Source organism: Clinocottus analis, unplaced genomic scaffold (assembly GCF_023055335.1).
Source record: "Clinocottus analis isolate CAN_PGR_092001 unplaced genomic scaffold, fCliAna1.0.p SCAF_5, whole genome shotgun sequence".
NCBI lineage: Eukaryota > Metazoa > Chordata > Actinopteri > Perciformes > Cottidae > Clinocottus > Clinocottus analis.
The window spans coordinates 2,410,256-2,437,611 of NW_027176207.1; the positions used below are offsets into that span (position 1 = coordinate 2,410,256).

Below are 27,356 nucleotides of genomic sequence, written 5' to 3' on the forward strand. Positions count from 1 at the left end.
AACAGGAGATACAAGGTCAAATGGATGACTCCCACTATCTTTAATGTTACAAACTCTAGATATGAGGAATGCCAATGAGTGCTGACCGGCCTGTTTTAAACACGCAAATCTGACAATGTGCACCAGATTTTAGTTGTTACTTTTAAACCAATACGGGTTGTAACGAGGTTTGTGAGGGGAGAGCATGCTGCGATTCAGGAAAAACTTGTACAGTCAAACTGGTATTGTTTGAGCATTGCAAGCATTCCAATGCTGATAGGGAAGCACTGCACACACGGATGCAGTGCTTTCATGTCCCAAAGTCACAGAAGTTGAAGAGAAACTTCCTGGTAGAAGTGCCACCCCCGTCCTCGAGGCCCAGCAGATGGCACTACAGCATCTCCTGAATAATCTACCTCCAAAAAATAACCTTACTCTTTGTAGTAATACCACCTTGAATCATGAACGTTCATTAATAGGGGAGTTATAGTTGTCCCCCATTAAACTGCACCGAATTATGAAGTTCTAATGCTAACGTAACTCCAGTGTGGAGTGGGCCAGTGTGTTAGAATAAAGCTACTTTGCATTAGTGTATAATAACCCACTATTAGAATGAGCCCTTCATATCTACATGGGGATTGGGGTCATCTTCCCAGAGTCCGCCATGTTTCTACAGCAGCTCAGAGCGGACAAACCAAACACTTTAGAGAGAGAGCATTTCACGTTTTGGCGTCACCCAAAGTCCACCGTAGGGTCTCTGACACGCTTTGGAAAGGGAGGAGTTAGAAAAGGGGTGTTCGCTTTGTTGTGCAACCAGACCACGAGATGAGACTAAATCCTACACACTACTGGTTTAAAACTGTATCTAAACCAACAATGTCTAATTCAGGCCTCGGTCCACTAGATGGCCACAAATTACAAATGAAATAAGAATCAGAATCAGTATCATTTATTGCCAAGTATGTTTACACATACAAGTAACATGTCCTGGCGGAAAGTGCATAACATTTAGCAATACACATTGAGTTTATGCACTGCAACAGTTTGAACATTTGCGTTACAATTACACTTAAGCTCAATTACAAATGTGAAAATTGTATTTCTTGGACATATTCTCGTAATTGCAACAAGTTAAGTCGGGCCCTAAATGTTTGTGCCAATTTTTTGGCAAAACGAGTTTGAACTCAATATTAAAGGTTTTAAATCCTCACATTCAGTACAATAAGGGTAGTCGATAAATACATGTATATTTGACCAGTGCAAAGACAGCAACAGGTGCAAACGTTGAAGCTCATCATCCAGATCTTAAATGAAAATGATTTCATTGGTCCCTCCTCAGACTGGTATGTGTGACCGTGACCGTTCTTCCTCTTGCTTTCAAGGTGCAAAGGCCCACGCACAGTCAATTAGTAACTTCCCCCTCCACTGACGTTCAAAGGTTAGGCTGCTATATACTACGAGTTTGTGAAATGAATGTGCCAGCATTTGGCATGTGTGTCTTATGGTTCAACTTAGACAGACACGATATTTATAACTTTACAAGAGTAGTGATGTAACCACCCCCATGTGACTATGAAAGAGGGATAATTTGCTTAACCTGCTAATTGACAGACAGAAAAAGAGAAGAAATAACACACACTGCATCTTTCTCTCCCCCGCTTCATTGAAAGAAGAGAGGGGTAGAAACATGCAGTGTATCTCTCTCAGAGAGACAGAGAGAGAGAGAGAGAGAGAGAGAGAGAGAGAGAGAGAGAGAGAGAGAGAGAGAGAGAGAGAGAGAGAGAGAGAGAAGAAAAGACAAGCCAATAGGCTTCTAAGGGACTTTTCAACCCTGGTTCCGGATCCATGTGTCAGTCCCGCTCAGTCATCCCTGATGGGATCCTCCCGGCCACAGGAAGACACGGAGCTCCCATCTGTGCCGAAATCCTTGCCAAAGCACTGGAGTGTACTACCGGCCAGAAATCTGTAAAGGAGACAGTTACCTTTTTGTGAGCGTGACCCGGTTCGCTGCACATATTGCAAGTCCGAGCATGGCTGCTCCTCTGTCGGCCCCAATTGACTCCGAGCTTAAATAAAGATGGGGACATGTTTTGTTGGAGACTCTGAAGATAAGGGCAAAGGCTGCAGAACCACCAGCCATGCCCTTCATTTAGCATGGAGCCCGGGGCTAAGCGCAGCCTCAGCGGGCCTGTGTGACATCCTCGCAGAGAATCCAAAGGCCACTCTTTAATCGTGACACACATGGCTTCTCTGTTAGTGTCTGAGTCTTGCGTTCCCTCGGCCTGGGAATCCATAGCAACAGCAGCGTGAATGGTCTATTCAGGACGGCCTCCACTGCCTCTGAGACTATACGCAAACAAATTACATAGTTGGTTTGGTCCAGGTTTTTTTAGACTCGGTCCCAGGTGGAAAAAACAACAATTAAATATAAGGAGAAGAAGAAGAAAACTGTTGTTTATGCTCCATGTAATCCTCTGTTGTCTGAGCTTTCCTAATTATTATTATTATTATTAGTAGTAGTAGGAGTAGGAGTAGTAGCAATATTATTATTATTATTATTATTATTATTATTATTATTATTATTATTATTATTATTATTAGTAGTAGTAGTAGTAGTAGTAGTAGTAGTAGTGTAGTAGTAGTAGTAGTAGTAGTAGTAGTAGTAGTAGTAGTAGTAGTAGTAGTAGTAGTAGTATCATTTATTTAACACAAATATGATGATGCAGGTTTACAATGCAGGAATTCCTTATTGAACAATTTAATTTAAAAAAAACAACTGATGCCCCCACATTTCCCCTCCACATGATTTTTAAATGTTTGGGTCAGTTCATTTTTTCTTCTTCTTCTTCTTCTTCTTCTTCTTCTTCTTCTTCTTCTTCTTCTTCTTTTTCCTCTTCAGTTTTTATGAAGTAGTTTTGCCCAGGGGGTCATTCTGGACGGATCATAATCCAGATGTTGTTTGGTAGGACACTAATGCTACTGGGACAATACATTATTATCACACAAGAGAAAACATCATCACAGGAAATATCAACATCATCTCTCGCCCAATCTTATAACATTCAATATGTGTGTTTCAACCGTAACTTGATTTGTTGCCTGTTAATTGATCTGACATTAAATTGTCTTGATGCACAGGGTAACAACTGGGCATTTGGAAGCAGTTAGTGTGAATAAGTTCTGGTGTTTAATCAACAATTACATTTTTTTATTTTTGCAACTGTTTACTTGGCTCGGGTCTCTTTACCAATGTATTTTAAGAAGAGAGTTTCCTTACTTTTGCCGTTATTAATGCATAGATATGAATGCAATAAAGCATTTTATAAAACAATGTGTTATGAAATTGCAATTGTTTCATTGCCTCTCTATTGATCAGAGACAAACAACAATAATAATTTGACCAACATGTGGGGACACCCTCCTTTCCCATGTGGTCTATTTTATATGTATATGTATCTACATCATGGTGGCCTTGCAGGGAAATGTACTGCATTATTTAGGCATCATGATATGAGATTGCTCAGTACTCATTTTCTTCAGTAGCCATAATTGCTGGCTCAGCATAATGACATATATGCTAAAAGGTCAGCTTGTTTGAGGAACGGTTTTCCCAACATTCAGTTTTACATTGAGCAATAAAGTAACATCCTCTGCCAACAGAAATTGTGGATGTAAAAAAGGGAAATGATCACTTGGGTGTATACTCCACCCAACAGATATTGCATGATTCTGACAAAAACCTGCACTACAGACATTGTTGAAGATGTCATTATTCTGTGGGATTTCACTTTTATTCATCAGGTTGTCTTAAGAAAATGACATGGCACTTTTAATTGTTTACATTTGAAGTAACATTTCAGTGTGGAAAATATAAATATAGTTATCAAAAAGCAGCTACGTCTTTATAAATTGCTTTGCTTGCAAACTTTTAGAGGAATAGTTTGAGTTGGATCATTATGTCAGTATAAATCTGTCTGTGTATCTACCTGTGTCGCAGTGTGTACAGTGTATGCCTGAGGACATTAAAACATACATACTGCAGAGACACATTTATGTACCAAAGGTTTGTTGCCAATATATGTGTCGAAACATCAACGTTGATGAAAGTTTATTCCTATTAAAGTAAATTGTGTATATAAACTATGAGTCTAACATAAGGCTGAAAGGTAATTTTTGATCATATAATATTAGAGGATGTGAGTCATACTGGCGAGAAGCATGTGAAAACTAATTTAAATAAAATGATATGGTCATCTAGGAGAAGATTAAGTTGAACGTCTGGTTTGAGTTCAGAGTGTTCTGATTGGCTGAGAGGAACAAGTGTACAACACGTAGGGCTGACGTTAATTTACAAAGACGAATGATGTGGCAAAAATCAAAGGGCGAATAGAAAGAAGTAGTTCCAGTTTTACATTTGTTTTCGTATATATATGTCTGTGTAGGTCTTGTGTCACTGTTTGGTAATTTAAAGACAATATTAAACATGTTAAATATGTCTAAATATACCCGTGAAATAGTGATTATACACGTCATGATGCACTTTTAAAAAGTGTGACTGTGTATTCATCCGCCGAGTGGACTTACATTTCCGGGATGTTTTCTCTGCAGACCAACCTCCACCGCCATTGCAGGTCCAGGGAGTCGGTGTAGTGGCAGTCGGTTGTTAGCCAGGGGAAGCCCGCAAGTAAACAGTTCAGGGACGAATTAAAAAGTACCACCACACCGACAGCAGGTTCTACACAAGGCTTACATTTAATTCATTTGGACTTTAGACTACAACCCCACTGGCTGTCCGGCTAGCAGCTGAGAGAAGAAGCCGTAATTTGTTAGCATTAGAAGAAACCGGAGGAGAGTGAGAGAGGAACCGCCATGGCTCAGATCCTGCCTATTCGCTTTCAGGAGCACCTGCAGGTATGTAGATGAATGAATGGTTGAATTGTTAGCTGAAGTTTTCTTTCGGTCGTAATCACTGCGAGGTTCTGAGTGGCTCAGGGGACTTTTCCAACACAAGTTACGGCTTGCTAACAAGCTGAGTTAGCTAACGCGAGCTATGCTAACTAGCTTGGCAGGGTGGATGACGTTTATCTTAGTTAGCATCTAGCCCACTTGCTAACACTTTGACAAACCACCCTGGTTCGTGATAAAGCGTTAAATGACGGACGCCTGCCACTGTGATGCACGAACATGTTTAAAGAAAACATATCAAGTCTTAATCGGAACAGTTGTGCTATCCCAGTCTTTTTTATGAGTTAACGTCACGTATAGTGTTAGTTAGCTATCGGCAATGAACACATTCTCCGAAAAAAGTGTCCGTTTTCTCAGAGTAACGTGAACGTCACACGTTGATATAATATCGGTACAAATGGTCACTGCCAATGTTTCTTTTAGGATAATTGTGAGAATAACTAACGTTTCACGTTTAATTAGTAGTTCGTTATCGTATTACCTGCACTGACCTGCTTGAACCATAAGCGGTGCACGAACTGCACAGTAACGTGACAGCTGACCGTGAAGTCAAACTATTTCCACGTTTACATTTAGCCTACTTGTCTGGCGTTTACACATTATCGATAGAGTATGCTGTAACTTTCAACGTGATTATCCCACCACAGGAGGATAATGACGATTGCCGGTTGTAGATATGGTCATGTGATATGCTGGCTTGTCGATAGCAGTCTGACTAACGTTAGCCATGTTGAACGACTTCGCCAAAGTGTGCCCAGGATCAAGTATTAACTAAGAATGACAAGCATCTAGCTTGTCATTCTTACCACGCTCTGTGGTATTAGAAAACGGGTGGTTTCCTTTATGTGCAGGCATATGCAATGCATGGACTGGGCTTGCTTCTTGGTTTAAATGGCCACACCTTTACTATAGCACTAATACAACTGCCAGTGGGTCAGGTTGAGGAAGTAGAAACATTCATGGCTCTCCAAGCTTATGGATTCAGTCTGTAAGTTTGACTTTCAGTAAGTAATGAATAAATTATAGGGACTTTTGGTGTTTCAGTCAACCCTCGGATGTGATATAGGATCTCTCCACCTACTGGCATTAACAATGTCTTTTGTTTACTCCAACTTTATTTGTTTTCTAGCCTGGTCTGAAAATACAAACAGCTTTGGGGTTCACAGTCTTATGTGACCGATGACTCTGAGCTAAATGTAAACAATTTACCTGTAATCCAGGCTCTTGGTTGTGTGCTTTCATTTTCCTTAGTTTCCAAGAGGTCCCATGTTTGTTCAACACTTAGTAATAACAACAGTGTAAGACATTGATTCCCAATGCGTGGTCAGGGTCAGTACTATAGAAGTAGATTATGACTTTCAGTATCTTGTTTAGTGACAGGTCAGCAGACTAATGTTTGAACTTGGGCCTACTGGTCTCATTATTTCTTCCCGTGACACTATCACACTATCACATTTCTTATATATTTTCTTGAGTTGGACTCCAGGTTTGATTCTTGTTTAAAGCAGGTTGATGCTGTCCTCAGATTTGTCTTTATTTATTTTTTTGCCTTGTTTGCTTTTGATGAAAGGCAATTCAAGTTACAGTGCAACACTGCAGTCTGTGTTGTTTCCATTTTAGTTTCAGTGACATCAGTTAATATGGAGGCCTATCGCAAGAGATTATAGAGAAACAGAGTATCACAAAGTTATGCAGAAGTCCTTTGTGCATACAGTTACAATGATATGAGTATGGAATGATTTTTGGACTCTTGTTAAGTCCTCATTTTTTGCAGGAGTGGGAGTGCAAAAACAGTGCAATGCAGAAGTGGTGAATTACTGTGGGTACTCAGAATATATTTGATCTAATATAATATCATCAACAAAGTGAAAGGCTGTGTTCTGACACTAGATCTTTGTAATTACATTATACTGGTTGTAGCTTTTGAATTGACTTATAAGCTTTTTATTCAGGGACTCGGTGCATATCACATGTAGCTTCCTCTCATTCATACTTGTTGATACGTTTTATTTCATGTGCATTTTTTTTTTAAGTGATGCAACAACTTTTAGCATTTTATTCCAATTAGTAACTGTACCATATTCTAGTTCTATACATTATGAACTGTATGCTTTTCCTGATTTGTGACATTGACACATCACAAGGTCATTTTGTGTGACTAATCAACTCCCAAGAGGTCTCCAGCTACTATCACTAATGCATGACCTACATATGCCGTTTCATGCATGTTTCACAGCATGCATCACTTGAGCAGATCATGCAGAATATTAAAGCTGGGCGATCTAATATAAAATCTGTATCAAGATAAATTGTCACACGTACCTCAATTACAAATGCGTCCCAATTCTTTATTCTGTTGTCTCATTTATGATGGGTTTGTTCTGAGAAAACTGCCCATTAATGTTGTTTATGAGTTTATCGGGTACAATAGGATTCCAGGTTCACCCTGGTAGCAGGAAGGAAGTCATCCTCATTTGATGCCTTTTTGAGGTTTCGGGTATGTTGGGTCTATAAAAAGAGATATAAAGATTGTTTTGTGCAGTTGGTTTAAAGTAAATTTCAACCAACTCTCATACACCTTCTTAAATAACTCATATTTTGTGGAGGCCTATAGTTTAAGATGCTTGCATATGTAGTCTTGAGAAGTTAATGTTAAACAGTATCACAGCAAATAACTCTTATCATGGTCAAATTAAGATGTTATACTTCTCAGTTGTCTATACTTTTGATACTTTTTTTTTAGTGAAGCTTACACAAATGATTCTCTTATTGACATTGTTTGCAGGATTTGGATTTCTAGGAATCCAATGTAGGAAGCTAATGCACAGAGCTGTATATTGCCTACGACAGCTTAAAGGAAATCATTTTTCTAGGTCTGTGCCCTCTCCCCCTCTTCTTCCCTGAAACTTTGCAATTGTGTGTCCTCTCTCATCCGGTCAACTTGCATAGCTTGCATTTTTATGTGTCATCCATTTATATAGTGTAGTGCAGACTCCAGTTAAAGAACTTTAATTGCACAACATAGTATATGCAATCGGTTTGTCATGCGTTCTACTTTGTACACTCATCTTAGTAAACTGAAAAAAGGTAATGACTGAAAAGTATCTCTTACTCACAGGAGCAAATCAGTGCATTGGTTCTGATCAGTTTAAGTGTAATCCTCCATGCACATACCTACCTGGTAGTTGGTAATAATGGTTGATAATTAAAAAATGGCCCTTGATCCCGTTTACGTAATTATACCATGTTGGCCATGCTTTCTTGACAAAGGCTTCGCTTGCATATTATATTTAGTAAGCAGGGTTTGTCAAGCCAGGTTTCCTTCCCTGTTGATGAGTTGTGTAGGGAAAAGTCTCAGCTTATCAAATATTATGTTGACATGTTAGTGTTGATTTACTTTCTCTGCAGATGTGTATGTTTTGTTAGTGTATATACAGTAATGTTATATTTACAAAACATGTCCAACTCTCCTTGCTCAAACACCCACAATGAACCTTATTGTTAAATGTCTAAAATGAAGTATATATTTTCCCCAGAACACCTGGCATTCATTTTATCAACACAAAAAAGTCTACTTGCATATTTTGGTATTCTTAATGCTAAAATTAAATGGCATCACTTTTTCTTCTTAACTCTAACACCTGAGAGAACTTTTTACTCACTCACTTCATCAACCACATGAGCAGAGGCTCAGACAAACCTGGAGTTATCGACACTTTTAAAAGAGGAAACAAAGACAAGCTTAATATACATAGAATGATTACCCTTAAGTTCCATAGTAAACACCCATTAGGAGTAATTAGATTGTGGTGCCATGCTCTTAAGATATAACCTTACAAGGGTTGGATGGTGCACTTTGAACTGTGTTAGTAACTGGCCAGCTGATATCTCGTGACAGGCCGGTGAGAATACCGAACTGCTGAACACTTGACATTCTGCAGCACCGACTAAATGTAAGATAAAGCGCGCATTTGTGAGAAAAAAGGAAACTGCAGTCCCAAAACCACCTCAGCAGAACTGGCCAGAAGTGGAGATGGATGAGCTCCAGAAATGCATGCATTTCCCCCCCGCTCCCCTCTTTTTGCTATATCAGAAACGGTAACGGCAACCCCTTTGCTCCTCACCCCTGGGCTGGTCACATGTCTCCCACCAGTGTCACATGGTAGTGGAGGAGGCAGCACTGGGCAGGCCTGTTGTTTCAGTCCTGGTAGACAATGGGTCCCTGGTTTCCTGTTGTGGAGCACTGCAACGAAGTGCTGCAAACCTCAGCACATTACATGGCACATCCTTCCCTGGCCTCCCCTTGAACTTTACATGTTGTGGACATACACATCTTTTATTCTGCTGAGCATGTCGCTGCTTTCCCTTGAAGGAGCAGCATACAGGTTAAATCAACAAATGGTACTCCTGTGGCATTCAGAATAGTTCAAATCTGATGGCTGATTCCTTAAAAGCAACAATCAGCTCAATTTTGACTAAGCATTCACTGAGCTTTCCTATGAGAGAACATGTGTTTGAGCTGGATGACTGTTGGCTAGGGATCATCTCCAAGGAGCCAGACAACATCATCAATAGGGCTGCATGATGCATTGGTTATTCGCATTGGGCAAGAGTTGCATAAACGTGGGATTTTGGAAAATGACTAATGTATACCTGCTATTACACCAGTTGCAGGGAAGTGCTCATGCTGAAGAAAAATACAAAGATATTCAAGTAATGCATTGCTAAAAGCAAGTTTGTTGTGTTTCTCTTCAATTATTGTTTAGTCAGGGTAGATGCTAATTAAATAGCATTTATTTTGATGTCTTAGTTGGAACCAAGCATTATAGTCACAGAAACATGGTGGTACTACAATGAAATCAAGATAATTCAATATTTTCTGGTGTAAGCCAAGATGATCACTGGTTCTCACTTAAATTATATGTAAGTGATCTTCATGTGGGAATTGCCTTGTTTTCCCATTAGTTATCCGTAATGAAAGGATGGGAATGCTTGGGCTTTAGATGATTTTGTTTTGCTTCTTCTCCACAGTAAAGCGCTTGCTGCGTCTTCCTCTAACATAAATTTATGTTTTTATCAGTAGTTTTGGTATCCTTTAAGCAGTAGTAGATTGTCATGTTAACTTGACTGATTGGATGTAATTTAATTTAATCAAGATTTACTGCAATAAAACCAGGCACTCATTTCCTGACACTGTCTTGATAAGTGTTGATGGTTGACATTAACTGATGTGCTTTCTGCGAGGCTCACGTTCTTATACTTTTACTTTTGCTGTCTGTGTTGGAAACGTATTGCCTTGCAGGCCCACTAATTTGGGACATGACCTGCTATAATAATGTCATTGAAGACGCAGTTCCCAAAGTGATTCGAATGGAGTGAAGTATTGAGTTGACTGTTTGTGATTAATGATAGTAATGCATACATATAATAGTGACTCACTGTTGCTGCCATTTCTCTGGCTAGCTGGCCTCGTCGCTGCGACGTTAGCATTCAGGCCCTGATGCAAATTTATTTTTCCTCTTATTTAACAAGCTTTGTATTACATGCATTGAACACAGTCACCAGATTAGTCAGTTGATCATCATGCTGGAGTATACAGGACATTCCTTCTCACTAGGCTTTCTGTCAGTCTTCCTTGTGCTTTCCTCTTGCTAAACTGTTAGCTGCAGATAGACTTTTAGTTTTTAGGCTCGCATCTGCCGATGAATCCTTGGGCCCAATCCCCGACCCCTCCTTTTTGCATGTCAAAGTGTCCTTGAGCGAGACCCTGAACCCTAAGTTGCTCCTCGGGTGGTTTACTGCCCCGAATGCTTAGGCTGGATTAAAAGGCAGAGGTCAAATGTTGTGTATGTGACGTTAAAAGTTGTTTATGCAGTTGTTTATGCAGCAGCACTAAGGCCAGGGTGGCTTGACTAAATGACTAAATGATTTTCCACATTGGTTGTAGCTCTACTGGTTTGACCTGCCGTAACCCAAATTCCTGGGTTTCGGTTTCCATAGCAAACCAGTCTGACAGACCAAACTGTGGTGTGGTCCATGTGCCAGAATTGCACCATCTGCCCGATTGTTGGTGTTTATTCATTCCAGGAGACGGAGGTAACATATTCATTGTGATTAGGGCGTGCTGCCATCTTCCGTTTCTGTTTTACGAATGCTGTTCATTGTGAATGAAAGGGCTTCCTGCTGATCCCAGAATACATGTCAGATGGTTGAATGAGTGAGAAAATCTGTCGAGAAAACTATTGTGTAATAATAGAAGATAGCTTCCTGTCCTGCTTAATACATAGGCATACCTCCAGTCTGGTTCATAGAGATGAGGGGGACGATTTAAATAAAGTCACAGTCTTTACACGCTTTCTTTTTTTGTCACATTAGCAAGTGCATTTCAAGGAACATGGCATTTTTCATGGTGATCTGTGAAAGCAAAGTGTTTGCTGGTTAGTAAAGCATATTCCCTCAGCGGGTTCTTTCCCTTTGTGTGGTGTTGGAATATATGTTGCGTGAGTAAACAAGGCTTCTGTTCCAGACAATGGCAGCGATAAGACGCCTGGACGGCTCCTATGACGTTACTGTATGATGTCACCCTCCACAGTAATGAAAACCCATTAAAACACTGTGGTGAACGCTTGCTACAGACCACTTGCGAGTTCTTTCGCCATAACTGGTAGTAACACTGGTTTTGTGAGGTCATTTATCGCAGTGTCACTGAGAGGGAACGGGGTTACACACTAGTGAAAGAATGTGGGTGGGGCAGGCCAAGGGGAGGGTGTGTCCTGTCATTGATAAAAGGTGTTCCCACTTCGTTGAGCATTTCCTGGAACTGTGGTTTCTGTTTGCTGATTAGGACTCAACCACAGCCAATTGTTGACAGTGGATTAGCAAGCCTTGAAACGAACACATGACGCCACCAAACACTGGTAAATCTTGGCTGATGTTTGAAGGCTTGTATTCAGAGATCCAATTTGGGTTCACAAAACTACTTTTGACACTTGAAATGTAAATTATGAGTAATGGGTAAAGCAATCATTAATACTTTACAGTACAATGCAAACTCAACATGTCCCTGGTTAAGCCATTAGCTAAAAGGTCTTTTTGTAATATTAATATACATAGTTTTCAGTTATTGTCCATCGATGAACAGCCTTGTACATCTACTTATAATTTATTTTATTACAGTTTAAGTGTATGCTTCTGTGACTGCTCACAACATAATGCTGGTGTGTTGCTGTAATACTATTTTAAATAAGATATCCCGGTTAAATACCACACTGACTATGTTGGATGGGTTGTTGGAGGTATTTGTTTTGCATTTTCTTGATTGTGATAAAATCTGATGTTTTAGTGGCAGCTAAATATTGTAAGGCAGATTCACATTTATTTCTATTCTTTCTGTTTGTTTGTAAATACATGTTCAAGGTAATATATTGTCTTAATTTGTAGAAATAATTTAATCTGACCTGTTATGGCAAATGGAAATTGTCACAACAAAGGTGCAAAAAAAAAAAAAAGACCCCAAAAGTAATTTATAAAGATGTGTCTACAGAGCAGCTGTGACTCAAGTTTGATCAGGAAATTGTGTTTAAGTGCAATTTGTACAACCGTGGTGTATTCCTGTTAGGTTGCGAAAATCCAGGAAATTGCAACATCAAACATGTTTTTTTGTTGTAGTTTCATTTCCTCCAAGTTTACTTTGCACTAGCGTTTTGTTATGAAGAAGACAATGAAGTTCCGTTTGTTTCGTGAAAGCGGCTTGTCTCTCTTGCTGTGTTGAGTGTTATTCAAATCTGGTTGGCAGTGGTTTCATTTTAGAATTGTAACACTGATGCGTGGTTTGTTCTTGTACCCGAGTCTTGACTCCTGCCCAGTGCGGTTCTGGCAATGCCACTAGATAGGTTGTGCTGTGTCAGGGTTTGTGTGAGGCAGGCAGGATGCCCTGTTTCCAGCCTTGGCAGTGTACTGAGCCGCAGAGCTCGCTGGTGTCGGGCTATGTGCTGCAAAGCATTTTACCCATAGCCACGGGCTTTTGCTTTGATGCAGATTAAACCGTTTTATATTCTGTAGCACATTGTTTGTTCTGCAGGGAGACCAGGAAAACTGAAGCCACACTGCTGGACTGTGGTTTACTTTGTTGCTTGATTCAATTTATATGAATCCTTTCATCACAGCTGATTGTCAGGACGGGTATTCTGGCAAAATAGTCGTCATCTAACGCTAGTTTCACTTGTAGCCTCAACTCACTACTTCCAAAATGCTGCACAAAGTAAGACTCCGTTCGGCTTCTGGTATTCAGACTGCAGTAAGACTACAGTGTTGAGTAATATAGTGGTACTTAAATCTTTGGCCAATGCTTTGAGAACTTGGCATTGGGTTAGCCCTCCACCCAGTACAGCACTCTAACCATTGTGACCACGCCACAGCTCCATGTGTCCAAAGAGCTGCTGTTCAGTGTCGGGCTTGATGACCTCATCAGCTGGCTGCGGTAGCGTGAGGCAGCTGACCAGAGTGTCAAAAGGCCTTCTTATTGGACACTGTTGTTCTCTGATCAGGACCAGGCATTTATTTGTTTTGACTGTTAAATATCATATTTGCTGTGCACAAGGTTACTGCGGCTCGTGAGCCACCCGACACTTGCTGCAACTCTTGAAAGTCACTTCCCGCTGTCCAACAGGTTTTATTCCCTCCGTTATTTCACCACATGGTTGCCTGGACATCTCTGGGGAACTGGTTTAAAGTGGAATCAAAATAAACTAAAACTGCCTGATGGCAACTAGCAACCTGTAGATGAGATTATGGCAGGAAAGAATTTGATCTCAATATTGCCATTGATTATCTTTGCAAATAATGTTTTACCGTTTTGCAGGCAATTTTTATTCAACCTAACATATCTCCCCCATTTTCCCCTTTTTCCTCTCTTAGCTCCAAAACCTAGGGATCAATCCATCCAACATAGGCTTCAGCACCCTGACCATGGAGTCGGATAAGTTCATCTGCATCCGGGAGAAGGTTGGTGAGCAGTCTCAGGTGGTGATCATTGACATGGCAGACCCCAATACACCCATCCGCAGGCCTATCTCGGCTGACAGCGCCATCATGAATCCAGCCAGCAAAGTCATTGCACTTAAAGGTAAGGCAGTGTGTTGGCATTGCAAACCACATTTCTCAACTACTACAATTATATTCTTTCAGTGTTGTATTTTAACTAACCCCCCCGTAAGGGGCTCGCTGTATTCAGTTCTGAGATGTTTGTTCAATATAGCGATATTAACCATTTAATAATTAAGAATATTTAGACATTATTCTCATCTATTTTTGTCCATAAACATGCAGCTACTTTAGTTTTCCACTGTAAATTAATTTAATCGGCCAACATGTATGTTTCTTCCAAACATTTGTCCTGTAAATATTAAGTAGTATATTTTTATTCTTTTTGTCCAGCATTGCTTTGACTTTTTTGTTTTTGTCTTTTCTATGTTTTTTCTTTTTCTTTACTGCTTTCTTATGTGTTTGCAGACGGTGAGTTGAAATTTAACTACTTCATTGTCAAAGTAAAATCCTGTTTTCAAGACAGCATTTATGAAATTATCCCATTCAGCATTGTCCTCTGCTGTAAACAAATTAAGCATATATGCTATATTGATAACAGCTGACATCACTATTACCTATTGTGTACAATTGTGCACTTTAAACTCAGGTTTTGGTACAATTATCTTAAAGCCTGTTTGTTAATGGCCTTGCTTTTTTAATATTTTATTTATCTGAACACATCTCTGGATAATTCTTTGGACCTTTTCTTTGTAAACAGGATTTAGCTTTCACAGCCTTATAGCTTGCTGGCATTTCATAATGTGTATTACATTAGAACCTGTTTAATGTGGTAATACTGTGGGGTAAAAAAATATTTCATTTTAATTCACGGTTCTTCTTAATTTTCATTTGAAATCAATGTCTTCCATCTGTGTGAAGTGGTCATTACCCAAAACCTGTTTCACTTGTTTTCCAGCTGTGTTTAATATTTGTCAGTCAATTCATTCTTTTGCCAAACTTGTGGTTCCCTAAATCAAGGCCTGAAGATTAGTTTTTTCCAACTACCAGAGAGCGTAGCATGAATGTGCTAACCTATGTGGGAAGTCTAATGGGATTTCACTTTGATTGGTTCTATCATAAGTTGGAAGAGTACCCTGGGACGAGAAAGGCTTTTGGATATTAACGTGTCAGGCTCGCTTTGTCAGTGTGAGAAATGGAGTTAAAGAGTACTTGTTGTCGAGCTGATCCAACAGCCCTGTGTCCTTGTCCACTTCCAACTTTTTAAAACAACAAGTCGTGAGCCAAACAGCTTGTTTCTTTGGAATTTTGGCTAAACTTTCTGCCCGTGGTCCCAGTCTTGTACTGTGAATTGGATGCATCTCTAAGGGCCTTCAGGTTTTCTTCTGACGTATATCCTAGGGCAGTGAACTGACCACATTATTTACTCATTTGCGCATACCTAGTGAACATCCGTTAGTGTTCATGTTTACTAATGAGAAGGTAATAAGTGGTGGAAGTATGTTGGATTGTTTCTGTGGTGTTGATGGTTAAAGAAGGTGCAGGTTTGACGGCAAGTGTGAAACTGTCTCTCCTCCCTTTGAATGTATTTATTAGTCATGTTTAGTTAAACGGCCTTTCTTTGCTGACTGGCTTCTCCACTGAGGATGTGGTGCAATGCGCAGTTATAAACTTTGTGCTGAACTTTTATGGAGTTCTCGATCATAACTGACAAACATGTGACACGAGACAATAATTTAATCTTTTTACATTTTGCTGCCTCGTAAAATGTCACGCAGCGAATGCATGGGGCTCTGTGTTTTCTGTCTTTAGGGAGAAGCAGATTTGGTTGAAAGAGACTTTTACCCTGATAAATTTACATGTAATTCTACAGTTATTGTTACTGATCACTTCAGTTTGCTGTAAATTTGGTGCTATGGTGATTAAGACCGCTCAGGGAATGCTTCCCATAAAAAAAACAGTTTACTTTTCTGAAAAGGAACAGCTCCAGTGTACAGTGAGCTTCAGATCCATATTGCCTCAGGTTATAGTAGCCGTCTTTTCTTCACTAATTATGCAGCGTAGTGTTAGCGTAGACTCTTCCTCACTCTTTCTACCCCCACTGTCTTCCCTGCTCAGTCTACCATAACTATGCTTCTCAGCCGACCTCGTCACATGACACGGTATCGAGTCGTGACCTTTCATGTCACCCTTTCTGAAGGACGGACACAATGCGCACACACCTCCCAACAACTGATCATAATTCAATAAAAAAAAAAAAAATCCCTTTTTGCTTGCTCTTCGAAATTTGGCTGCTGCTGCAAGTGATCCATTCGCCACACCACATTCTGTACTCTGATCCCACGGCTTAGTGATCTTGACAAACTGATCTTGACGGTTGTGCTAACGCATTGGTCTTTGCTTTGTCCTACTCTGTCGACGAGTAATAAATAATGAGCAAACAAGGACATCACACTGCTTCTTAATAAAGCTTTAGCTCACTAAATTAACCTTAACTAATAAATATAAATGCAGGTGAGTGAATACCTTTTAATGAAAAAATTATCTGTTATGGGAAACCTTTCCTGTGACTCTTGTCCAAAAGTCTCCCCTCCGGGTTAATTGTGCCTGTATCTGTCGTGCTTCTGTCGTATTTCACCGTTATATATTTGACTCAGATGCAGATGTGTTTGCCTTTTTTGTAAGTTGTTTGTTTCTTGCTTCTATCTTCTTGTCTGCTTCGTCTCTCCCTCTCGATGAAAGCTGTCCATTTGATGGGGTGGGCCACGTAGTCGGACATGACAATATACATGCAGAGTACAATTTTGAAACCTCTTTGATAAACATAGTATTTTACTAAAGTGACCATATCTCTTCAATCTATATTCATAATTTACAATGACTTATGCAAAGAAAAAGAGGTATTCACTCATTCACACTCATAGGCCCCAGGAAGCCCCTTTGACTATTTTTGTCTTAGTTCTGCTCACTGGATTGTTTTTGTTTTTTAAAGTTACCGCGCATTGAAAATGACTTTACTTCTTACTTTTAGTTATTTGACCTATAAATCCTCCATGCATCTGGCATTGGGCATCTCTGCATTGCACCGCCAATTCACAATGTACAAGGAGAGTTTAGAAAGACTTATTTGCTCTAAGCGCACATGATTGACACAATAGATCCTTGTATAGTCTACCTAGGAGGCCAAAATTGAATTAACTTGTTTTTTCGATGCCAATTGTCTCACTACACTTCAAATACACTATTTCCGACTACAGCATGTATGGCGTCCCCCTTCTATCAGTCATGGCATCGTTGCTCTCATGACTACCAATATTTCAAATTTAAATCTCTTTCTTTCAATCAAAATCTGGTGTTTTCTATGAATGTCTGTGGGCATACTGTTTCTAGTGATTATAACATTCCTCTGGGGCCCGGTTCCTGCCCCCTTCCTCCTCCCCCACCACCAGCCTCCAAAACCCTTCAGATCTTCAACATCGAGATGAAGAGCAAGATGAAGGCACACACCATGACGGACGACGTTACCTTCTGGAAGTGGATCTCCCTTAACACAGTTGCACTTGTGACTGACAATGCCGTCTACCACTGGAGCATGGAGGGTGACTCGCAGCCGGTGAAGGTCTTCGACCGCCACTCCAGCCTGGCGGGCTGCCAGATCATCAACTACCGCACCGACGCCAAGCAGAAATGGCTCCTGCTCATCGGCATCTCAGCCCAGGTAAACTATACCCAATACCAAATGTATTTAAGATTGAGCCATGCCTTCCTCAAACAGAACATACAGTAGCCATCGATACACAGTTAAGGCTGAATTATACTTCTGCAACTGCTGCTGGCCACGCAGTTAGATTGACGGACTCATGTTGGTTTATAGTTCCCGTGTGTTTCATACTCCAGACCAGCAGGTGGCGCAACGACCGTTAAGAGTCGACCTGCACACCGACGTTCACCGATATCTCCCTCCAGGAATTCACCTCCATCTTTGTGTCCTGATACTCCGTCAGACGGGTTTTATAAATGCTCATATTTGTGCATTTGTGCAGCCAAACGTTCTTCAACAGGATCCATTGTTTGTGTTTCTGCTGCGGCTTTTAAAAACAGCGGTATTATGCTATGAAACCGGAAATGCGAGACTCAGGAAGGATGTGGTTAGCGGACCAATCACAGCCTTGTGGGCTTGCGGTGCTTTGACGGATAGTCAGAAATTTGGGGTGACGCACGCAAAATGGCCGATTTGACCACGTAAGGTCGGCCATGCGTGCTTGCGTCTATGCAAAAAACCAGAGTATAAATCAGCCTTCAGCCAGTCGGTTTAATATGTTATTAGACCTACCAATGTGTGTTTTATCCTTTTCAGCAAAACCGGGTGGTTGGAGCCATGCAGCTGTACTCTGTTGACAGAAAGGTTTCTCAGCCCATTGAAGGCCATGCCGCCAGCTTCGCCCAATTCAAGATGGAGGGGAATACAGAGGAGTCCACTTTGTTCTGCTTCGCTGTCAGAGGGCAGGCTGGAGGAAAGGTGATTGGTGTTAATAACGTAATAGAGAGAACAGGATTTGCTACGCTTACACCAAATGGCATTAAAATCTGAGTCTGTTTCTCACGTTTTCTCCTCTTTGACGCAGTTGCATATCATTGAAGTGGGGACGCCGCCAACCGGCAACCAACCATTTCCAAAGAAGGCAGTGGATGTGTTCTTCCCTCCAGAAGCCCAGAACGACTTCCCTGTGGCCATGCAGGTATGACGCAAACCTCCAGAATTTACCATCTATGCCAATTCATCACTTTAGTTTACTGATGGGTCAACAGAGCATGCAATTAGTCAAGCTTATACTGAAGTGTTTAGGAATGCCCTCTGCTGGACCGCACCGCAAACTACTTCAAACGGCCTGTTGCTCTTGAAAGACAAGTGCCGATTCCAGCAGGTCATTGCAGTTTAAATATTTGTTTTCCACACGTTTGAGCTAAGATTTTAATTTCCAATAAAACGTGACGGTAAAATCAGTATGCTGATCAAACTGAATGGCACACAAGTTAATGTACGGTCCTTTTTTCTGATAGATTAATCTGATTTACAGACTCTATTCTTTTGTTTTTGACAGATAAGCTCCAAGCAAGATGTGGTGTTCCTCATTACCAAATACGGCTACATTCACTTGTATGATTTGGAGACGGGCACCTGCATCTACATGAACCGCATCAGCGGAGAGACCATCTTTGTGACTGCTCCACATGAGGCCACCGCAGGCATCATTGGGGTCAACAGGAAGGGACAGGTAAGGTCAACCTGTGCTCCTCCTCACTGCTCGAGGAAATGAAATATGTTTTGAATGGCTGCTCATTCTTGCTCATGTAAAATCTGCTGCTGAAACCAAATATTTTTCATAACCTGAAACACAGACGCCACTTCTTTATGATGTACCCCTTGTGTCATTTGCGAGCATGTGTACAGCAAATCTGACGCAGGTTAATGAATGTAAACCATCTCAACATCAGTTGTTGCACGGGGAAATAACAGCAACCCTTCGTTTTTCTGTCGTCATCAGACAAGCTCAGACTTTACCAGGAGGCATTATAAATAATCCAAGGTGTAGGGTTTCAGACAGACGGAGAGAGGGAGAGGAGAGGGTTGTGTCTTACTGCTTTTGTAAAGCTGAACCAGAGAGGAGAATTGGATCCAGCCAGCTGATTAATAATGTTCCAGCCAGGCCACACACCAAATGAATAATTGAGTGAAGGGAGGAAAGCTGATCTGAGGCGGTGACAGATCTCGCTGTATGGCTGTGCAGTGCGTATTTGTGTGTGTACACATCACATGCACACAAACACGTACACAGTGACAGTGACAGGCCACTTTTGGTGCCTCCAATTGGTAACCTAATACTGAGTAATGCATTACTACAATGCTTTTCCAGTACACTTTTGTTAAATCCGCTTTAAATCTTTGGTCAACAACATTAACAAAATTTGCTTTATCTATTACTTGCTAATTATTTAGTTTGTTCTTGTGGGATTACAGTACTTTGGTCATAAGAAAAACTCACTGGCTCACGGCAGTGAGAAATAAAACATACCGCCATAACCCCACCTTGAGGTGAGGCGCTAAGATGTTGACGTCATGGCTGGACATGACTTAGATGGGTACCAATTTAAACATAAGACTTGTGGTTTGAATCCTCCTTACGACTTAGTGTCTGGTATTCACTTATTCGTCTCTGTGTCTCCAGTATTATTTCTTCCACAATGGTTCCCTGGGGACAAGCTATAAACTGAGTCTCAGTATCAAGATTTCTGATATTGTGAGTCCAACCGGGGCAGTGTGTATGTGGCAGACCTGGCCTGACATTGGTGATAGCTGCAGTCTAGAGCTGTTGCACACAAACCAGAGAGCAGAAATGGGAGTAGGCGAACTAGCAAAAGGAGGGGGCGGCATCAGCACATGATGTCAAGAGGGAGGCACAGCCTGGTGCCCTGAATCCTCTTAGCGCTGGCCCTCTCATCCAATCACAACCTCCACCTTATCTCCTTGCAGTTTTACTCTTGAGCGTGTGTGTTTCTGGGCCAGTGTATCACTCGATACGACCGTTCATGTGTCATCTGGCGCTCTTGTTAAAAACAGTTCTGGCAAACTTGTCTCTTTCCTTTTTCCATCGGACTCTGATAATGTAAATTGAATGTTACATTTTTTAATGATTTAAGTTTGGGCTCACTTGTCCGGGGGATTTGTTATATCTGCCATGTTTTCTCTTTATCTTTCCTTCCTCAAATATTAGCCTTTGCATCTCGTTCGGGTGCTCCTCCCTGACCACACTTAAAGTACATACTGAGTACAACACAGAATCACCTAAAGGATCTATTTTTCTTTTTATCCCGTCTTTTTGTCCATGTTTTATTTCAACCAGCCCACCTCCAATTGCCCACTCACAATAGAGTGAGTGACCCTGCTTTAGTGGCTGGAGGAATGAGGTCTAGTCTCCCGTGTTAAAAGCTGGGGGCACTGACCTGCTGGGCTTGTTTGTAGAGGAGCCAACACTCGCTGTCTTTCTCCTTTCACCCCCAGGCGCCGACCCTTTCCTCCACCGTGCTCTTTTCATTCGACTCATTCTCCTTTCTGTTTCTGTTGCCAGACTTCTCACAAAACCCGTGCGTTACACTGACCCAGTAATAATACATTTGAATTCAGCGGCCACAACCCAGGGCCAGGCGGTGTTTAATGGCGTTTAGCGCAATTACCCACAGTTACATTCAGCTGAGTTTGCCCACTCATCTAATTTCTGGCACAGGACGTGAATAATGAATGTGTTGATTTAGGCTGGCATAGTTGAGATGAGTTCAAATAAAAAAGACCAACTATCTGTATTGGCTTAGCTTTAATTCAGAGCCATTGTTGGGCGAGGAAGCAGTGCATTTTATTTATATACGACTCATGCCTTAAATAGCTGCGGATATGTGGTGTTTTCTGATTAATACAATCAAAAACCTTTTAAAAGGAGGCAAAATCTCTGAGCATGATGACAGTGTCTGGTCTCTTGTGAACTGTAACGTTCTCTATTTTCTCTGTAACACAGGTGCTGTCAGTCTGCGTGGAGGAGGAAAACATCATCCCCTACATCACCAACGTGCTGCAGAACCCGGATCTGGCTCTGCGCTTAGCCGTTCGCAACAACCTCGCCGGTGGTGAAGAGCTCTTTGCACGCAAGTTCAACAACCTGTTTGCTGCCGGCAACTACTCCGAGGCTGCCAAGGTTGCTGCCAATGCACCAAAGGTACTGCTCCCGTTAGCACGGGGCCAATCAACGGCTCTCTGATAGTCCGAACTCAAAGAAATGCAGGGTCCCACATGGTTGTATTCATGGGTATAGTGTTGAATTGCTTCATGATGCAAATTCCAAAAGTGCACCACAGGAATGTACTTTTTGTTTGGTTACAACTGAATTCTACCCACTTGTTTTGCCGTTAATCAGTCATGGAGATCTCCGCTCACCTTCAGTTGACCTTCCCCCCTCCTCTCAGGGTATCCTGCGAACCCCAGACACCATCCGGCGCTTCCAAGGAGTTCCGACCCAGCCAGGCCAGACCTCCCCTTTGCTGCAGTACTTCGGCATCCTGTTGGACCAGGGCCAGCTCAACAAGTTTGAGTCCCTGGAGCTTTGCAGGCCTGTCCTCCAGCAGGGACGAAAGCAGCTCCTGGAGAAGTGGCTGAAGGAAGACAAGGTATTGCTGATCTCCATCTCGGCCACCAGCCACAGGAAGGGGCTTTTCCTGTGACTGGCTGTTTGTTTACGCGACTATTATATTGGGTCATGTGACAACATCCGTTATGTCAGGAATTTGTAATGTTGCCTTTGGAAATGGTAGATTTGGGTGGTTCTAAACTGCTTCAATGGTAAACAACATAATCTGAGATGGCAGATATCATTTCATGTATATTTATATTTTTCACAAATTTAGCATATTAAAAAAAACAAAAATACACACACTTGCTATTCATTCTATTGACCTAAATTGCCTCCCATGCTGATGTTAGTCGTCCTATGTTTCAGTTGGAGTGCTCAGAGGAGCTGGGTGACCTGGTGAAGGCAGTGGATCCCACATTGGCACTCAGCGTCTACCTGAGGGCCAACGTCCCCAACAAAGTCATCCAGTGCTTTGCGGAGACTGGTCAGTTCCCCAAGATCGTCCTGTACGCCAAGAAGGTATGTCCGTCTGGCTGAGTGGGATGTTTGACCTCTTTATGTTTAAAGTGCACGACCAATAAAGGAGAGGGTGGACTGCGTGAAATGCATTTCTAAACGGAAAGCTTTACCCAAATTTAAAGATGTCGTTTTCAAGCATACCGCAGTGCGTCTCCGTGTAGTGATGTAGATGAATCCGTTGTTTCCGTTCCAGGTTGGCTACACCCCAGACTGGATCTTTCTGCTCAGGAATGTGATGCGCATCAACCCAGAACAAGGCCTGCAGTTTGCCCAGATGTTGGTCCAGGATGAAGAGCCACTGGCTGACATCGCACAGGTCAGAGGAAGGGATGAGGGAATGAAGTACTTCCTAATTATTAAAAAAAAATCTGGCTGTGTGTTTTATCATATTGATATAAGAGTAGAATGTGTATCTGTTACAACCTGACCAAAATGGGTTTAGTAGGATTTTAAAAATCAGCTGTTGCAGCACAGGGGGGATTAGGTTTTACTGCAGACTCTTGGAGGTTAGGGTGAGACATAACTTATTTTTCTAAAGTCTAAGGTTCACAGGTCGAACCCAGACTTTCCTTTTGAACTTTACAACGTATTTGGCTGAGTCTCATGACCTGCCAACATCTGTGAACCTCAGCGATTCCGCGGTGCAAAGGAAATTCACCTCTTCCTTTACTTCCCGCCACTGCAGACACACTGCACTGCAAATGCATGCTGCTGACACAGCTTCCTCTTTTTGCCTCGAGCAGCTGTACTGGTGGGGAAGAAGAGTAAAACACGTTGCATTGGAGACTTTCTTAAATCTTTGGAAGAGGGACTGTATGGCATTTAGCCATCTTTCTCTGATACAATTTTACACGAGAGGTGCAGAACTTAAGAGTGTTGCGCTCCATGTTGGACGAAGGTGATGATGAACCGATGGTTACAGAACAGAAGTACTTTATTTTGTTCAATGAGAGGTTCTGAGAAGTATTTTTGTAGCTGAACAAGCATGGTTCCTCTCTTGAGTGCTCTCCTTTTGTCTGTCCAGATCGTGGATGTGTTCATGGAGTCCAACCTGATCCAGCAGTGCACCTCATTCCTCCTGGACGCTCTGAAGAACAACAGACCCTCAGAAGGACCACTGCAGACGCGCCTGCTGGAGATGAACCTCATGCACGCCCCGCAGGTGAACGCGCCTCCACAAACTTTACTTTAAGGAGTCTAGTTAATGACGCTCAGGTGCAATTTTTAGTATATATATATATTTTTTTAACTTTCTTGTGTTGTCATGTTTGCAGGTCGCTGATGCTATCCTGGGCAACCAAATGTTCACCAACTACGACCGCGCCCACATCGCCCAGCTGTGTGAGAAGGCTGGACTCCTGCAGAGGGCCCTGGAGCACTACACCGACCTGTACGACATCAAGCGCGCTGTGGTGCACACACACCTGCTCAACCCAGAGGTGCGCTTCAGCCAATGTCTGCCTAAAAAAGAAATGAAAGCTACATCCTGTTAAATACAGACCGAGGTTGATATTGTGTGACCCATGAGCTTAACTTAAACTCCCCCCTCCAGTGGCTGGTGAACTTCTTTGGCTCGCTGTCGGTGGAGGACTCTCTGGAGTGCCTCAGGGCCATGCTGTCGGCCAACATTCGCCAGAACCTGCAGATCTGTGTCCAGGTGGCTTCCAAGTACCACGAGCAGCTCACCACACAGTCTCTCACCGAGCTCTTCGAGTCCTTCAAGAGCTTTGAAGGTGAGATCCTAAACTTTTTTTTTAGATTCTTGACACTTTCTTTCGTGGAACACTTTCTCGTCTTATGGAAAAAAAAACACATTGTGTGTGTGTGTGTGCTCTTAGTTTGCTAATGGTGTTGTTTGTGCATACTTGTGTCATGTATTATGAATGAATGTTCTTGGTGTGTGTGTCTTATGACTGACTGCTCAGTTATTCTTTGGTATCAATGCATCGTTGTCGACTACTAAACTATGTCTCTTTATTATTTCTAAAAATATTGATGGATACATGCATATTGTATTGTCTCTTACAGTACTGTAATTACTTCCTGTAATGCCCCCCTTTTTATGGCAATGCTACTTCACATTCCCATAAAAATATTTGTAATGTTTTCATGGACACTGATAACATCAGAGACTCACAGTACTGATAAACAGCCAATGAAATCTTTAAAGATATACATGTTTGTACATCAGAGTGGTATTCAACTTGTCCTTCAGTGGTTTTAATGCATCCATTCCTTAAGCCCAGTTACATGTCTTCTAATATATCAGTTTGACAAGTAGAGCAGCAGAGAAAGGACCATCAATAGATTGTGCAGAGAGGCCTGGAGGTGATTAAGTTCACCTCTATTACTGGAATAATAAAGTATAAAGGTTCAATAAGCTATTCAGGGAAAAGCAAAACGGTTTTCATGGAGCTACATTTTAAATGTTATATCTTTTAGGCTGTATTACTGGATCCATACCGCGATCATTAGATTGGTGACGATGTAGAAGCTTCAGCTTTAATATAAGTGACTGTGTGTCTCTCTCAGGTCTGTTCTATTTCCTGGGCTCGATTGTGAACTTCAGTCAGGACCCTGAAGTCCATTTCAAATACATCCAGGCCGCCTGCAAGACGGGCCAGATCAAAGAGGTGGAGAGGATCTGCAGAGAGAGCAACTGCTACGACCCCGAGCGGGTCAAGAACTTCCTCAAGGTAAAGACGCGGGGACAGCTGGAACGATCAAACGCTGACATTTTACGTCTCTTCATCCTTTACCTGATCCTTTCTTCTAACGTGGTCGCTTTCTGTTCCTGATCTGCATTCTTGCTGATTTTTATTTTAAATAAAGGTTGTTTTTTTGTGTGTATTATCGCTGTTTTAGTTTCAAATCGCCTATTTTTTGAAGTGCTGAGTCAGTCTTTACGATGCTTCATGCTGTTAAAGGAAAAGCGTCGCAGGTCTCTTTAACATTTTGACCCCTTTCTATAGATTAGAACATTATTACTGTCACTGGCAGATCCCAGCAGTGAATTATCTTTTGTGCTTTTCCTCTGTTGTCTTTGGGATGGCAGGACATGTATCAGGTAAATCTATCCCTCCACACAGTACAGGACTTTCCCCTTTTTTGTTGTTGTTGCTTTCACCCTCACCCCTGAGCTTCAGGCTCAGTATTGAAATTGGGATTTTGTATGGAGGTGTATATGCTTATACACAATTCATACACCATATTGTATAGCGTTATGTAGCCCTAGTCATTCCTTGGATGTCTTGTGGGTGGTTGCAGTTCACGGTGAACCAATTAGGTTCCTGCACTCTGTATTTAAAGAGATTGGAGGTGTCTGTGTATAGTGTGTCGCCCCGGTAATAGGAGCCCGGTAGTCAGTTCGGCATGTTCTAGGATGACATCGGCAAGGTGCACAATCCCAGTTTGTTAATCCCGTATGAGTGTGGATGGGTGGCATTGGGGTACAGAGGACTAGTGGCCAGTGCTGTGTAGTGTTGACCTGACAACTGGCGGCTTTCTGTCTGCAAATATGTAAGAAATGGAGACGCACCGAGAATCTGAATCAACTTGCAATCTGACGATTGCAATCGGTGCATCTCGAGTAAGAAAGCTGTCTTAGAACATTTAGAGGTCTTGGTTTGTATCTCTGCAATGTGATGTCCATTTGTCGTAGTGACAAACACTTTGCCAAATTATATTTTAAATTGTAATTTCAACAACACCATCTAACACAGTATAGTATCGTCATACCTGCAGTAAAATATATCTATATAAGTGTGGTGGTAAAAGATGCACCGACGTTAGTTGTTGGATTTGTGGCTTGTGTAGTGCTTTTGTGTTGTCTTACTCAACCTGGCGTCTTTCCCTCCACTTTGTGTGACTGACAGGAAGCTAAACTCACCGACCAGCTGCCGCTCATCATCGTCTGTGACCGCTTTGACTTTGTCCACGACCTGGTCCTCTACCTGTACCGCAACAACCTGCAGAAGTACATTGAGATCTATGTACAGAAGGTACGGCTTTCCAATGCGTCATGACGCTTACTTACTACTTCATTGTATTTCAGAAATAAGATGATGAGATGTGTTGTTTCATTTTTATTCTCAGGTGAATCCGAGCCGCCTGCCGGTTGTGATTGGTGGTCTCTTAGACGTGGACTGCTCAGAGGACGTCATCAAGAGCCTGATCCTGGTCGTCAGGGGACAGTTCTCTACGGACGAACTGGTCGCTGAGGTGGAAAAGAGAAACAGGTGCTGCGTTATTCTACCTGCATGTGTTTAAACTTAACTAAATTTAAGTAATTTTGTCCTCAGACGGGGGTTATACCTTTATACTTCTATTTAGTAAAAGGTTAATCATCAGAAGAGAAAGTGTTGCAGCTTCGTCTGAAACACCAGATGGTTGAGAAGATGAAGATTATTTGAAGTTTCTATGACCGACAAATTTATCTTAGGAATAGAAGCAGTGCGGCGGCATTATTACTTTCTCTGACAACAACTTGTGTGATTATTTATTCACTATCCTCATAAATGGGCTGCTTTCTGTCACAATAATGCATACCAAATTAATCCAGTTAGACTTTTTTCGGCAATAAAATACTTCACTGATTGTTTTACAGGAGTTATTACCCTTATTCAAACTTCGATTTTAGTGGAAGTAAATATTAATAAATTCCAGTGATCTACA

General features: G+C 41.6%; 1 protein-coding gene across 2 annotated transcripts in view; it reads left to right on the forward strand.

Annotated features, from left to right (window-relative positions):
• The first annotated feature begins 4,496 nt into the window (after positions 1-4,496).
• Positions 4,497-27,356, forward strand: part of cltca (clathrin, heavy chain a (Hc)) — a 31,854-nt gene continuing 8,994 nt past the window's right edge. The window contains exons 1-16 of one of the 2 annotated variants that reach the window (XM_068599699.1): positions 4,497-4,890; positions 13,861-14,068; positions 17,436-17,704; positions 18,344-18,505; positions 18,612-18,725; positions 19,089-19,262; positions 21,555-21,752; positions 22,000-22,200; positions 22,530-22,682; positions 22,876-22,998; positions 23,707-23,844; positions 23,957-24,121; positions 24,235-24,415; positions 25,215-25,378; positions 26,558-26,683; positions 26,778-26,920. In XM_068599699.1, the coding sequence (XP_068455800.1) occupies positions 4,849-4,890; positions 13,861-14,068; positions 17,436-17,704; positions 18,344-18,505; positions 18,612-18,725; positions 19,089-19,262; positions 21,555-21,752; positions 22,000-22,200; positions 22,530-22,682; positions 22,876-22,998; positions 23,707-23,844; positions 23,957-24,121; positions 24,235-24,415; positions 25,215-25,378; positions 26,558-26,683; positions 26,778-26,920 (2,561 nt within the window). In that variant the 5' untranslated portion in view covers positions 4,497-4,848. The remainder of the gene's footprint in view (positions 4,891-13,860; positions 14,069-17,435; positions 17,705-18,343; positions 18,506-18,611; positions 18,726-19,088; positions 19,263-21,554; positions 21,753-21,999; positions 22,201-22,529; positions 22,683-22,875; positions 22,999-23,706; positions 23,845-23,956; positions 24,122-24,234; positions 24,416-25,214; positions 25,379-26,557; positions 26,684-26,777; positions 26,921-27,356) is intronic. The other variant, XM_068599700.1, reaches the window with a different exon arrangement.